We start from the raw sequence: 13,807 nt of genomic DNA on the forward strand, positions 1-13,807 counted from the left end.
CCAAGAGCTCCGGACGGGGAAATAGCTGGGAAATAACTTGTGGTGTCGCCCGGCGGGCGGCCAAAGTTTGGGGAGAGAAAGGAGGGGGAGAGAGACTTGAGCCGGGCACAAGAGGCAGCCAGTGGAGAGGCTGACACTCGGGGCGCCTCCTGCTCCCAGGAGCTGGAAAAGTGGTGCAGCGGCAGAGACCAAGACCAGACCCTCTTCCAGGAAGAAATGCAAGCAGAGAACTTGGGGTGGAGAGTTCTAGAGGCAGATAGCCAGCTGGAGCGGGACCTGTGGGGGCCACCGGGCCTTCCGGGGACTGCTCCATGCCCCCAAGCTCGGTCTAGAACAGGGCTGGCCGCATTAGTAGGCACTAACTACATTTTTGTTGCCTAAATGAAAAAGTCAGAAGGCAGGTGATAGAGAATTTGAAAAAGCATTTGGAAAGGGGTAAGGGAGATGGGAAATCTGGGTGAGAGACCTGGAGGGGAAGCAATCTAGATTGTTCAGTAGCAGTGTGGGGCATACCCTTGCCCTGAGCAGCATGGGGCAATAGGGACCAAGGAAGGAGCAGGGAGGGGGTAGGGGGAGTCTCATTAGCCCCTTGGACGACTCTTCCTCCCTCTCCCTGGGAGGCCTCAGAGAGGATGGGCAGAGTGTCTGCAGGTCTCCTTTGCTCCCCTGCCTGCCCGCTCTCATTTGTAAAGGAGGGTGGGCAGGCAGAGGGACAGAGGGCAGGGGCCAGCTCCAGGGTCAGGGCTGGGCACAAGCCTCCAGGCCAGCTGCCTCAGGAAGCCTGTTGCAGTTGAAGGGCCAGGGGGTGCCCAGTAGTGCCAGGCCAGACTGGCACTGGTGCTCTGCCTCCTGGCAGACAGAGCGGCAAGGGGGAAGGACACTGCCTAGTGGGGTGCAGTGGGGCACAAGCAGCCCACAAAGGAGCCTCCGGAAATTCTGGTAGCAGGGCAGACTTGTCAGGCTCTGTGGAAGGAGGAGACCAGCCCTTGGGTACCTTGCTCCCCAGGCTCCCTCCCGGTCCTGGAGCCGCTCTCCTTATCCCTGCCCAGAGTACCTTGTAACCGCTGAGGACCTCTACCACCTCCTCCTGGGTGGCCATGCCCACCCAGATGTTAGGGAAGGCTGTGGTGTTGTAGCTCAGACCGATGCACATCTCTACCTGGACAGGCTCACAGGCCAGTTCTGTAGGGTGGGAGGGGAGGGTCACTGTGGGGTGAGTCACCTAATCGCTCTGGGTCCTTGTTTCTACATGAGTTAGTTCGACATTATTGTGAGAATCCAAGGAGATAACAAGGAGCGATGTGTCACGTGGAGGAGCCCTGCTATCCCGAGAGCCTGCTGTTCCAAGCAATATTCACCAGCCCTGGGCATTGTGTAGGCAGCTTTGTGATCACAGGGAACATGGGGTACCCACATTTGTAGGGACCACTTTGGCCTTTGGCAGAAACTCTCTGGATCTGGGTAAGTTTTTTTTTTTTTTAAGACAGAATCTCACTCAATCACCCTGGGTAGACTGCTGAGGCATCATAGCTCATGACAACCTCCAACTCTTGGGCTCAAGCCATCCTCCTGCCCCAGCCTCCTGAGTAGCTGGGATTACAGGTGTCCTGCACCAAGCCTGGCTATTTTTTAGAAACAGGGTCTCTGGTCTCAACCTATTGAGCTCAAGCAATCCACCTACCTCCGCCTCTCAGAGTGCTAGGATTACGGGCGTGAGCCACCAAGTTTGGCCTCCGTGTAAGATTTGATCTTCACTTTTGGGGAAGCTGTGGAGGGGCACTCTTTGTGCAAAAGGGGACTGGGTCCTGAAGCCCCTTTGATACCCATATTCCCATTTCCCTTTGGGTGACACTAAGTAACCCTGCCACCACCAGCTGAGAGTCACTCTAGGCCTCTGTGAGAGGCCTTAACGTCAGGAGAGTGAGGCCCTGCCGCCCTCGCCCCTGTCAGGGAGCATAGGATGGAAGGTTATGAAGTCTGTCAGGGTGCCAGAGCAGGCTCCTCACCTGGGGGTGGGAACAGGGGGCTGCTGCAGTTGTTATTGCTGCTGTCTGGGCAGTCTCTCCACAAGTCACACATCCACCTCAGAGCCTTACACCCTCCATCCTGGCAGGAGAACTCTCTGGGCCCACAGGGGTCTGTAGATACAGGGCCATGGCAGTACCCAAGGTCATGCCCCTAGCCCCACTGCCCTCACAGTGCCTGACCAGGGTTCAGAGCTCTTCTGCCTCTGACCCCCAGAGGCACCTCTGCTTTCAACACCCCCTTGCCCAGGGGCACCTACTCTCTGTGGCATTGAAGGCCCAGTAGGTGGCTGAGAAGCCTCTGCTGCCGAAGCCATGATCTGTCCTGAAGAGCACAGCCAGTTCGTGGTGTGAGGAGATGAGGGCCGGGGGTGGCTCTGCTCCACAGAACCTGCCCAAAGCAGAGAGCAGTCCTGGGTGCAGGCACCGGCTCACCGAGGCTACACGGAAGCCTCCCACAGGCCTGGCTCAGAGCCAGGAGCTCCGGGCGATGCCAGAGGTGATAGAGACAGTCATGGATACAGGAAGGTTAGGGTCTGGTGAGGAAGACATGCATTCAGTAGACAGAGTATCCAACAAACTGCTCAAACTCTTGAGATGGGAAAACACAGTTGAGGGTTTGTGGGAGAGGCAGAAATGCCCCTGCAGGGTGGGAAGAACTGGGGTCTGGAGAGGGTTTGGAAAGGATCTCGTGGGGACAGGGTGATTGTGGAGTGAAGGCTTGGTGGGGACAAGCACAGCCTGTTTTAGATAGGACAGTGAAAAGACCTCCAGCTTGGAGAAGCAGGAAAAAGTGAAGCAGAGGAGTGGAGCCAGTGTAAGGGGAGTACCAGACAGGAGGAGGGCGCTATCCATGACTCCTGTACCTACCTGCCCAGGAGGCTGAAGGCCCCGGAGCCACTTATCTCATACACCTCCACATAGTCAAACTTGCACTCGTCCTGAGCTTCCAGGCTGAAGTTGTGGAATTGTAGTTCTAGGCCGTATCCAGCAGGCACTGAGATGTGCCAGGTGCAAAGCTGGGGGAGAGCACAGATGGAGTCATTCATGGCACCACCTCCTGTCCCAGTGTGGGCATGCAGGCTGAGCTCCAGAAGGGGCTTCCACTGCAGGCTAGGCACCGTGGGGGCCCTGCCTACCCAGCTCTCATCACTGGGAGCTCATAAGGTAGGAAGAGCCTTTTATCTGGTCTCAGAGATAAGTTTGTCCAGTGTGGTAACATCTAGCACACAGTAGGCACTTAATAATATTCCCTTCTTGCGGCTTGATCTCGACTTCTGGAGTACAAGGCAGTGTCTGCCTTGCTGTCCTTATCCCACTGACCTGGGTGCTATTCCCATGTGTGCCTCTCCCCTCCCCAGGAAGCCCTGCACTTACCTGTTGGTGAGGATATTGCTGCAGGTAGTTGGGAGTAGAGAAAGTGCCCTGAACCCCAGTCAGGTTTCCTCCACACCCTGTGGAGAGGCAGAAGGGCTCATGAGTTTGCCAGGGTCTGTGCCTCCATCCAACAAGGCGAGCAGTGATTGGAGAGCAATGGCTTTGGCCATGCCTCTGGGGAAACAAGTTCTGGGCTAGAAGAATGACCAGGCAAAGAATGTGAGTGGAGGCCCTGGTTGAAAGCTGGGCAGATCTGGTGAGCCTGGCGTGAACCTGAGTCAGATGTGTGTGCCTGGTGGGGCCTGTACCTGCGGACTTGGCACTGCAATTGGTCTCGTCGGTCCCATCAGCACAGTTGGCAAAACCATCGCATACCGAGTCAGGTAGAAGGCAGACAAGCTGGTCGCAAGGGAACTCATCATGGGCACAGCTACCTAGGGGTGGGCATCTGGAGTCAGAAACCCCCGAGTCCCCGTCCCTTTTGCCAGTGCTGACAGTGGCTGGAGGGGAAAGAAATGGATGCTCAACAGGCTGCTGGGGACACGGTGGGAAGACACTCACCATGTCCAGGGGCTACTGCCTGGTACCAGGCATGGAAACCAAATCCTTCCACGCTGCTGTCGGAGACGAAGGCCACCCGGAGGCGGCTGGCATTGGTGTTGAGCGTGGGGGGAGGTACCCTCCCACATACCCTGCAAGAAGCCAGGTTAGGGGTAATGGAGGCGCCAAGCTCAGGCTGGGCCAGAGTAGAGCTTGCCTGGGTCCTGCAGTCTTGTTTCTTTTTTCTTTTTTTTTGGCCACGGTTGGGTTTGAACCTGCCACCTCTGGCATATGGGGCCAGCACCCTACTTTTTTGAGCCACAGGTGCCGCCCCTGTAGTCTTGTTTCTTAAACACCTGAACTGGAGATGATGTCAAAAAGTGTCCTTGAATTTCCCAGGGAGTTCTAACCCTTCTAACACCAGCACATTCATTTTGTAGCAGAGCATTTACTCATGGAAAAGACAGAAGCTCCATTTTACAGGTTAGGAAACAGATCCGAGCGGGGAAGTTGATCTTCCTCAGGTCACACAGAAAGCTGGTGCCAGAGCTGGACCCAGAAATCAAGTCTCTTAATTTCCTCCCAGTCCAGCCTTTCCTGCGGCAGCTGCCTGGTTCTGCCCTCCAGATAGTGGTTTAGGACAGAGGTGGCATCTTCTGGGAACAGAGGGACCCACCTGAGAAGGGGACCTTCAGGCTCAGGGGAGATTTCCAAGCGATCAAAAAGACAGGAGGCCACACTCTCCATGCTGAGGGCCTCGATCTTGAGCTGGATTGCATGGTCTGTGGCCACCTGGATATGCCACACGCAGTGGGCATTGGTGGGGTAAGGGTCTGGGTAGTTGGGGCTGCTGAAGAAGCCCCTTGGGCCAAAGAGGAGGCCCCCACAGGCTGCAGAGATGGAGGTTAGAGTTCAGCGGTCAGAAGGAGAGAGGCCCTTTTTCCCCCCCAAGGAGCCTCTCCCTGGTCTCCCCACCCCCTGCCATCTTGGGTTCTCTAGGAAGAGCTACCCTGAATACTCACTGGACTGGACTGTGGGGCTCATGCCTGCCTCCTGCTGCTTTTTAGGAGTCCCAGTTGCCCGGGAGGTGGTAGTGCTGGTGGTGGGGCCCTGGGCAGGCAATGGGCTATAGGAAGCCCTGGTTTGGGGTGCAGCCTGCAACTCTGGAGGCAGGAAGATGGAGAAGCAGTGTTCGGAGGAGCTGGGGCCCAGGCAGGGGCAGGCAGAACGGCTCTCCCAGCAGGCCTCAGGTACTCACGGGCCAGGATGACAGCCACTAGCAGCCCAAGGAGCAGGAGCAGCAGGCTGGTGAGCAGGAGGATGCAGAGCCAGGAGAAGCGGCAGTCTGGCTGCAGCCCTCGGGGACGCCGATCTGGGGGCCGGCAGGTTGGGTTTTGAGAATCCCCTCTCTTGGACCTCCCTCACACTGTCCTTGACTCCTGGGCCTCTCTGTCCTCCCCCCACGTCACCCCATGGGACAGTTACCATGCCAGGGAGCTCGGATGCTGCAGCTGGTATCTTCCTGGAAGGCCAGTGGAGGGCAAGGTGGCCCCGACTCAGGCTCAAAAGCAGGATTGCAGAACTCAGTCTGGAAGGGTGAGACTTGAGGGCTGAGCTGTGTCCACTGGGGCTGCTGGGTCTTGGGAGAGTGGTTCCTTGTGGCCCTTACCTTGCTCAGTTCTGTTGCCTCCACGCAGAGGATGACATCGGAGTAGTCCTTCATGGCCCAAGGCTCTGCATGGCTTTCTGCTTTCCCTGTGACAGCCCAAGACCCTAAAGGCCCACTCCCTGACCACAACCCCCCTATCAAAGAGGCAGCTTCTATTCCCTGAGGGAACAGACTGCCAGGCTAGAGCAGCTCTCAGGCTGCTCTTGGCAGACTGGTTTGGGCTACGGGCTACTGGGTTACTCTGTCGCTGTGTGGGGGAAGGGGTGGCAGCCAGGAGGAATTTGCAAAGGCACGAAATGGTCCCTTAATCCAACTCAGCTGAGGATGCTAAGGTCAAGACCCTGGCACAGAGTGGCAGTTCTTAAAGGCACAGGCAGTGGCTGAGAACACCCATCAGAGGGAACTAGGTGTTTCCTAGGGCTCACCTCCCCCTTCCCCACCTCACTTGGAGAACTGAGTGAGCATCCAGGCTAGGCATGCTGGGAGGGGGGGAGGGAGAACTTGCAGGCCTAAGGAAGCCTGGGGTCATCTGAGGAAGAAAGAGAAAGTGGGTGTAGGGGATGACAGATGCAAGACCTATGAGTTGTAAGGACAAAGCCAGCTGCTGCCACCATTCCTCCCCATCGGGGTGATGGGGGCTTCAGCCATGCCTGGGTCTTTGTTAAATTGCCTGATGACCAAGACAAGGAGAGAAGCTATAATTGGCAGAGCATGATATAAGCTGGAGGGATGACTGCTTGTCTGCAAGAATGATAAGTCCATAAGGAGAAAGGATGGGAGGAGGAGAAGGTGGACAGGGTCAGGTGTGGAGTCTAGCTGTTGGGGCTGCCCACTAGTGCAGGGTAGAAAAACCTACACTCTGACAACAAGGTGACTTCATGCCTTTTTCTCCATGAGTGATGTTTTCTGGGAAAATCCCAGCCTGGCCCACCTGGCCTCACGGAGAAAGGGCCTGGTTGTCTATTCTGTGTTAACCATGCTCAGGCCAAGGGTTGGGCAGGGCAGGAGGTGGGGAGGCAGCCTGCTATTTCTGGATGCCTGTTATGAATGTCTAGGTAAGAGGCCTTGCATGCAGTTTCTCTCCTTTCCTAACTGTGGGGTGGCATAACCATTTCATAAATGGTGATGCTAAGTCTCCAAGACGTTAAGTAACTTCCCCAAGTCATGCAGCCGGTAAGATACAGTGATGAGAGTTGAACATAGGAACAGATAAATCCTAAACTCACATTTTCTATGACATGCCTCTCCCACCCGACACTGGGGCATGTTGGGAGGGCAGACGGATCCGAGTGACAAAGGGGAGCAAAGCAAGGAAGCCCATGGGAACAGAAAACTTAAAGGGGACAGATTCTATGATCCCAAGGCGGGTATCCTTGCACTCAGGACAGGAGATTCGCCTGCCTGCCAGATCTTCTCTGGTCACCCTGAGGGCTTTAGCTTTTGTGATGTCAAGCCTTGTCCTGGATTCTTAGATGTCTAACTTCAGTCTTTAGGGAAGGTACTGTTTGGTAGCTGTAGGGACAAGTGTTTCCAAAACAAGATCAGATTACCCCCCACCACAAGGTGCTTCTCATTCTGTCTGGTGGGACCAAGACGGAGCAGGATTCCCTGCCACACTGTGGGCCAGGGGACACAGCTTCATGGAGAGAGTGATCTTGTGCTGAGCTTTGAGGGTGGCGAGTTGGGAAAGACATGGCCCTTGGGTCTGTTCCACTCCAGAGCAGCTGGTGGGCTGTGCAGGTCTGGCTAAGCCGACTGAGACAAGGTCCCCTCCACTCCAGTAGTCCCTGGTCTTGTGTGGCAGTTCTCAAAGTGGGGCCTGGGGACTCCTTTCAGAGAGCTCGAGAGGGAGGAACTATTTTCTTAATAACACTAAGACGTTATGTGCCTTTTTCACGCTCATTCATATTTTCCAGACGCCCCATGACGTATGAGATGGTGTTGGGTTGAATGCTGAAGGAGATGTGAGTCCAGCTGTCTTCTATTAAGCCAGACGTTGATTTGCAAAAATGTAAAACAAACCCTGCCCTTCTGACTAATTTTTTTTGGAAACTATAGCTTTTTAAGAATAAAAACCTTTATGTTAGCAGGAAAAGCATTTATTTTAAAATTTGTTGTTTAAAATTAAGAAAATATTTAAATTTTTCTCAGTTTTAATTTTAATTTGGTAAATATTGCTAGATGTCACCCACACAAACAAAAGTTCTTTGGGGTTCTCCTTCTTTTTTAAGAATGTAAAAGGGTCCTTTGAGAACTCTGGTTTAGTAGACAGACATGAAGACAGTTTATTGGGTTATAAGGCCACAGATCAAATGCTATACAAAGTGTAAAAGCAATGACTTCTTTTTTTTCTTTTTTTTTTTTTGAGACAGAGTCTTGTTATGTTGCCCTCGGCAGAGTACTATGGCGTCACAGCTCACAGCAACCTCAAACTCCTGGGCTCAAGCGATTCTCTTGCCTCAGCCTCCCAAGTAGCTGAGACCACAGGCTCCTGCCACAATGCCCGGCCATTTTTTTGTTGTAGTTGTCACTGCTGTTCAGCTGGCCCAGGCCGGGTTTGAACCCACCACCCTTGATGCATGTGGGCCAGCACCGCAACCACTGTGCTACAGGTGCTGAACCAAGCAATGACTTTGATAGAGGCATGCAGGAGGACTTCCTGGAAATGGCGGGCCTTTAGTCTATGAGGGTTGAAAAGAATTTTAATAAGCAGAACTTGGGAGCCGGGTAGGGCATTGTGGCAGGTACCTGTGGTCCCAGCTACTTGGGAGGCTGAGGCAAGAGAATCCCTTGAGCCCAGGAGTTTGAGTAGGCTTAGCTCTACTTTCTATGAAGCAGGGAGTGGCTTGGCTGGAACTGGGTCTTAGAACTGTCCCTGTGTGTTGGGAGACAGTGGAAGGGAGGCCAAGGGGAGATGGGGAAACCAAGAATTGTCTATCTGCTTTGCTATTGCCCATAGCCATCCTTGAGTGCACCCTGGCTCCACCAGCACAAGGCTGTCCTGCAACTGGCTGCTTTATGAAAGGGTTTCAGGGGCAAGGTCAGGGTAGGGGGAGGTGACATACATAAAACTCAGTGAGCATGAAATTGAGCAGAAGACCTCTCAACTCATCTCATTAGAATCTTCTTCCCAGCCCTGGGAGGCAAGGTCAGGGAGGACTTTTTGTTCCCATTTCCTGATGTCACTGAGGCTCCTAGAAGTTCAGTGCCTTTGCCCAAAGTTGTATAGCTGGCAAAAAGTAGGCTGGATTTCCGAGCTGGGTCTGGTGGAGTCTTGGTTTTCACTCTTTTGTTCTTTTCCCCCTTCCTTTTTCTCTTCTTTCATTTCTTGTACATTTTCTATGCTCTTTCTATAAACTTGTAGAATGGGTTAGGGGCATGAGGGTCTTTGGGCAAGGGTACCAGTTGCAAGTGGAGCCCATTGTGAGAGGCCAGGAGGCTGAGGCCTGCAGTTGCCAAGCCCTGGGTCTCTTGCTTCTGTCTCATCCAGCTCTTGGGCTTCCTTCCCACTGGACTCCTTGCCTCTTCCTTCCTATGGGTGTCCCCCAGCCCCCGCTTAGCTCCACAGTGGACCTGATCTCTCCTCACTCCCTTTCTCTGTTGCTGCAGATGTGTTTCCATGGATTTCCCTGCTAATCACCACGGATAAAATGAGCTAGCAAAGTTTCATGCTAATTGAATTCCTGCTCAAGCAACCGCTGACTCCCTAGATGCTCTGGTGGTTTTGGCTTTGCTTTCTGAAAGCGTGGAGCCCTGTGGCTCCCCTGCCTTGGCTCTTCCACAGTTTGCTCTTCTGCCAGCAGGTAGGGCAAGGCCAGCTTGAGGTTAATGACAACATTCTAGGACTCCAGCTCTATGGCTTATAGAGAGTTCTCCAGGTCAAATCTTCTACTTCAGTAGGATTGGCCTCTTCATTGGCCCCTTCTTTGTTCCTGGAACAAGCTGTGCTCATCCTGTCTCTCCCTCTTCCTGAATGCCCTCCTTCTCCTTGCTCCCGGGGCCAGGCTTATAAGTATGCATTAGGCCTCTTTCTTACCAAATCTTATTTATTTTAAAGACTGTTGCCCAGGATAGAGTGCAGTGGTATGACCATCGTGCATTGTAGCCTTGAATTCCTTGGGTTCAGGGTCTTCCCACTTCAGCCTCCTGAGTAGCTGGCATTACAAGTGCTTACCACCACATCTGGCCATTTTTTCATAGAGATAGGGTCCTGCTATGTTGCCCAGGCTGGTCTCAAACTCTTGGCCTCAAGCAATTCTCCCACGTGGACCTTCCAAAGTGAGTGCTGGGATTATAGGTGTGAGCCACTGGGTCCAGCCACCAAATTTTTCAAATGTGCTACTTATTTTCCTTGCTCACTGCCTTCCTTCCCCTGGCCTTGACACTCATCCCATTCCTGGGTCTTCCCTTGCTTCTAGGAGCTTAGAAGCCAGCAGCTCAAACCCGTCACTAAGAGGCAGGTCACCCTAAATACAAGGGAGTCATTTCTTGGCTTTGGAACACCTTACTAATTGTGTGGATCTACCTTACTAATTGTTTGGGCAATGCTATTCTCACTTTGCAGTCCTAAGCCTTGACAGTTGCATACCAGTGTGTGTGTGGGGTTAGGGACTGATCCCACCGAAGGGTTTTTTTTTTTTTTTTTTTGGAATATCCGTTTTATTTATTTATTTATTTGAGACAGAGTCTAGGTCATCCCCAGTAGAGTGCAGTGGCATCACAGCTCACAGCAACCTTAAATTCATGGGCTTAAGGCTTTTGCCTCAGCCTCCCAAGTTGGGACTATAGGCGCCCACCACAACGCCTGCCTACTTTTTTGTTGCAGTTGTCATTGTTGTTTAGCAGGCCTGGGCCGGGTTCGAACCCGCCAGTCCCAGTGTATGTGGCTGGTGCCCTAACCACTGAGCTATGGGTACCAAGCCTGAATATCTGTTTAAATGGGACAAGAGAATATGAGAAAACAAACAGACCCTGACCCTCTCCCATTGCTCTGTGGCTGTTAAGTGTATTGTTCAGGAAAAAGTAGGAAACATCCAGAGAGGCTGGCAGAATGAAACATTTACTGAGGATCACCCACCAGGGGAATCTCAGTGAAGCTTGGATGGTGTAGTACTGGCTTGAGGGTGGGCTGGGGGAAAAAGCACATTTGTTGAGTACCTACCACGTGCCAGACACTATTTTTCTCAACTGGCATGCACAACTCTGGGTAGATATTGTTTTGCTTAAATTACAGATGATGAAACTGAGGGTCAGGGCTGTAAAGCAGTTTTGGGGGCTGTAAATGCTAGTCTGTTTCTGCTGCATCCTGCTCATTTCTGCCCATAGAGCAACGAAGCCTGGGGACCCAGTGGTGCTTGGCTCAGAGAGACCTATTAGGGCCCAGCTAGAAGGTAGGTCCTGCTGGTTTTGCTGTTGGATGTGTGTGAATGTTACATTGCTATTTAGCTCAGTTCCTAATAGATGGAGCGTTGGAAAATTTGCTACAGAAAGTCCTGCAAAATGCTGTTAATTATGCAACCAAAATGCAAAATACTCAGATGGAACTAGGTGGGCAGTCAAAATATCTGGGTTTCATCCTGTCTACTCCACTGAAAGGCTATGAGGCTTTAACCAGGCCTTCTCTAGGGCTCAGAATCCTCATTGTCAAAATAAGAGTTTGGACAAGGGGATCTCTATGACCTGAACTCTGTAACTTTATGGAAAGAAATAAGCATTTTCTGAGCACTGGTCTCTCAAAAAAATTAACTCCCTAAACTGGAACCAGGGAACCAGAAGTATGTAAATCCCCTAGTCTGGCCCTTGAGCACGTATTTAGAGGAAAAGTGATTCCGAATGATTTGCTAACACTTGAGTGGAGCCCATCAAGAGTCACTAGTCCAATCTCCTTAATTCACAGATGAGGCACTGTGGCCCAGGAGGGAGGTTCTTGTTCAAGGTCACACAAGAAAGAGCACGTGTGGGGGAGCAACTCCCCTAGAGAGACGCCTGCTGGGGCGAGAGCGAAGAATGGGGAAAGAAAGCCAAGTTGCTAGGAGGCAAAGCTGAGGGGCAAAAAAACCTGGGGATAGACCTGTGTTTGTGGTCTGTGGCACTGGGGCTGGTTGCCATGGGGCTGAGAAAGCCTCATGGGGTAAGCCCGAAAGAGCTGGGAGCAAGGGTGGAGGGCCTGAGCAGAGTCCCTGCCCTTGATGCTACCTTCAGTCCACCTGTTCCCTGGTGGAAGAGAACAGAGGTGCCCAGGGTAGCTTCCACCTCCACAGGAAAACTCGTCAAAGGAGAGGTGTAACAACTTACATCAACTTGGGGCTCACCCATTCACTTTGCTACAAGCCTAAGGTTTCCATTTTGAAGAGGATCCTGCTTACCTGTGGTTTGAGGGCAATCACTGACATTTAAAATCTTACCTTAGGTCGGACCATTCAATGCAGGCCAGGAAATTTTGAGTCCCTCAGGGAGAAATTCCAGTTACTGTTGCTTTTGATCCCTCTTTTCCAGTCTTGGCATTTTCTGGGAAAGGCCCAGAAAAATGTCCCCACTACCGACCACCTCTATGAGGTGGTTTGACTTCAGCACACCGGCCTCAACTGTCAGCAAGTGGTCTGTCCCAGCAAGGATGGATAGTTAGGCCTTGACTTTTCAAGTGTCTGGAGCAGTGAAAGCAGTGAGAAAGAATCCTGATGGGATGCTCTAGGCCAGCGGTTCTCAACCTTTGGGTCGTGACCCCTTTTAACTGTATTTTTTTTTTTTTAGAGACAGAGTCTCACTTTATTGCCCTCGGTAGAGTGCTGTGGCATCACAGCTCACAGCAACCTCCAACTCCTGGGCTTAAGCGATTCTCTTGCCTCAGCCTCCCGAGGAGCTGGGACTACAGGCGCCCGCCACAATGCCCGGCTATTTTTTGTTGTTGTTGTTGCAGTTTGGCCGGGGCTGGTTTTGAACCCACCACCCTTGGTATATAGGGCCAGTGCCCTACCCACTGAGCCACAGGCACCACCCCCTTTTAACTATATTAAAGGTTCATGGCATTAGGAAGGTTGAGAACCACTGCTCTAGGCCAACAGGTGGAGCCATCAGCCTCCCTAAAACCAGCATCCGAAATGGAAGACTGGACAGTACCAAAGATGAGATAAAACCAAAGGAGAACCAGAGGAGACAATGTCTCTGAGTGCACCAAAAAGGTATTGTTTTTAAGGGGTTAAATCTAGAAAGTGCTTAAATCTTGAAAGTAAGCACTTGAGGCAACAAAATCTTTAAAGGGAACTGTTTCAAATTATTAGAGGCAAAGTTGATCTTTCATTTATCAAAGATTAAGCCTTGATCCCTTTACCTCCAGGTAAAGCTCCCCCGCTCCAAGAGCAAGGTTTGTAGCATTCAAAATTTGCAGGAAGGGCCTGATTTAGCTCATGGTAGGTCTGTACAAGCACCCAAGTGTTTCAACAACGAACCAAATGGGTAACCCATGCCAGCAGTTAACAAGTAGATAGTTCATTTAAAGAAATGTGTATTATTATACACATAACATTTTTTACACCTAGGAAAATTAGTAAATTTAGAATTTAGTAAAAGTGTAAAAGTGTTATGTAGGAGAATGTCCTGATTCTTAGGAGATGTATGCTCAGGTGATGTAACACCTCACCTATAAATGTTTTGGCTGAAAGAATAAAGTACAACTGACCCTTGGACACCATGGTCTAGAACTGTGATGGTCCATTTAAACACAGATGTTTTTCTTTTTTTTTTTTGAGACAGAGTCTTATTATGTTGCCCTTGGTAGAGTGCTGTGGCATCACATCTTGCCTCAGCCTCCCAAGTAGCTGGGACTACAGGCGCTCACCACAATGCTCAGCTATTTTTTTTTTTTTTTTGTTGTTGTTGTTTGGCTGCCCTGGGCCAGGTTCGAACCCTCGGTGTACCATAACCACTGTACTACAGGCACCGAGCCAAACACAGATATTTTCACAACAAACGTGGATCAAAGACACAGTATCTGTGGGATACAAAACCTGTGTATGAGGAGGGCTGGCTTCAGGTTTTGGGGAATGTGGGGAGTATAGGAGGTGTCCTGGAAGCAGTCCCCTGTGTATACCTAGAGATGACTGTATACAGCAGGCAGTCTCTGAGTTATAAATATCTGACTTTGTACAACTGACACTTATGGAGGCTACAACAGTAAGTCCCTGGGTTACAAACATCCCAC

General features: G+C 51.6%; 1 protein-coding gene across 3 annotated transcripts; it reads right to left on the reverse strand.

The window, feature by feature from the left end:
- Positions 1 to 148: 148 nt before the first annotated feature.
- MFRP (membrane frizzled-related protein) lies at positions 149 to 5,854 on the reverse strand. Of its 3 annotated transcripts, XM_053595227.1 has the most exons (13): positions 5,611 to 5,854; positions 5,427 to 5,529; positions 5,200 to 5,313; positions 4,964 to 5,104; positions 4,618 to 4,831; positions 3,963 to 4,093; positions 3,710 to 3,835; positions 3,402 to 3,478; positions 2,895 to 3,043; positions 2,285 to 2,415; positions 2,007 to 2,138; positions 1,055 to 1,182; positions 149 to 963 (listed from the first exon to the last, which is right to left on the reverse strand). In XM_053595227.1, the coding sequence occupies exons 1-13, from the start codon at positions 5,662 to 5,664 to the stop codon at positions 739 to 741; spliced, it is 1,725 nt and encodes a 574-aa protein (XP_053451202.1). In that variant the 5' UTR covers positions 5,665 to 5,854; the 3' UTR covers positions 149 to 738. The 3 variants fall into 3 exon arrangements, with proteins under 3 accessions (XP_053451202.1, XP_053451201.1, XP_053451199.1); XM_053595226.1 differs by having other exon boundaries at positions 149 to 1,182; XM_053595224.1 differs by having other exon boundaries at positions 149 to 1,182; positions 5,427 to 5,854.
- Positions 5,855 to 13,807: the final 7,953 nt, after the last annotated feature.

Source organism: Nycticebus coucang, chromosome 6, assembly GCF_027406575.1.
Source record: "Nycticebus coucang isolate mNycCou1 chromosome 6, mNycCou1.pri, whole genome shotgun sequence".
NCBI classification, from domain to species: Eukaryota; Metazoa; Chordata; class Mammalia; order Primates; family Lorisidae; genus Nycticebus; species Nycticebus coucang.

Bases quoted from the DNA above. Each gene is read 5' to 3' on its own strand.
- MFRP (XM_053595224.1), bottom strand. From the start codon at position 5,664: ATGAAGGACTACTCCGATGTCATCCTCTGCGTGGAGGCAACAGAACTG. The intron at 5,314-5,426 runs GTAACTGTCCCA...GCCGGCCCCCAG, and splicing joins CATCCGAGCTCCCTGGCATG to ATCGGCGTCCCCGAGGGCTG. The intron at 2,139-2,284 runs GTAGGTGCCCCT...CTGTATCTACAG, and splicing joins GGCCTTCAATGCCACAGAGA to ACCCCTGTGGGCCCAGAGAG.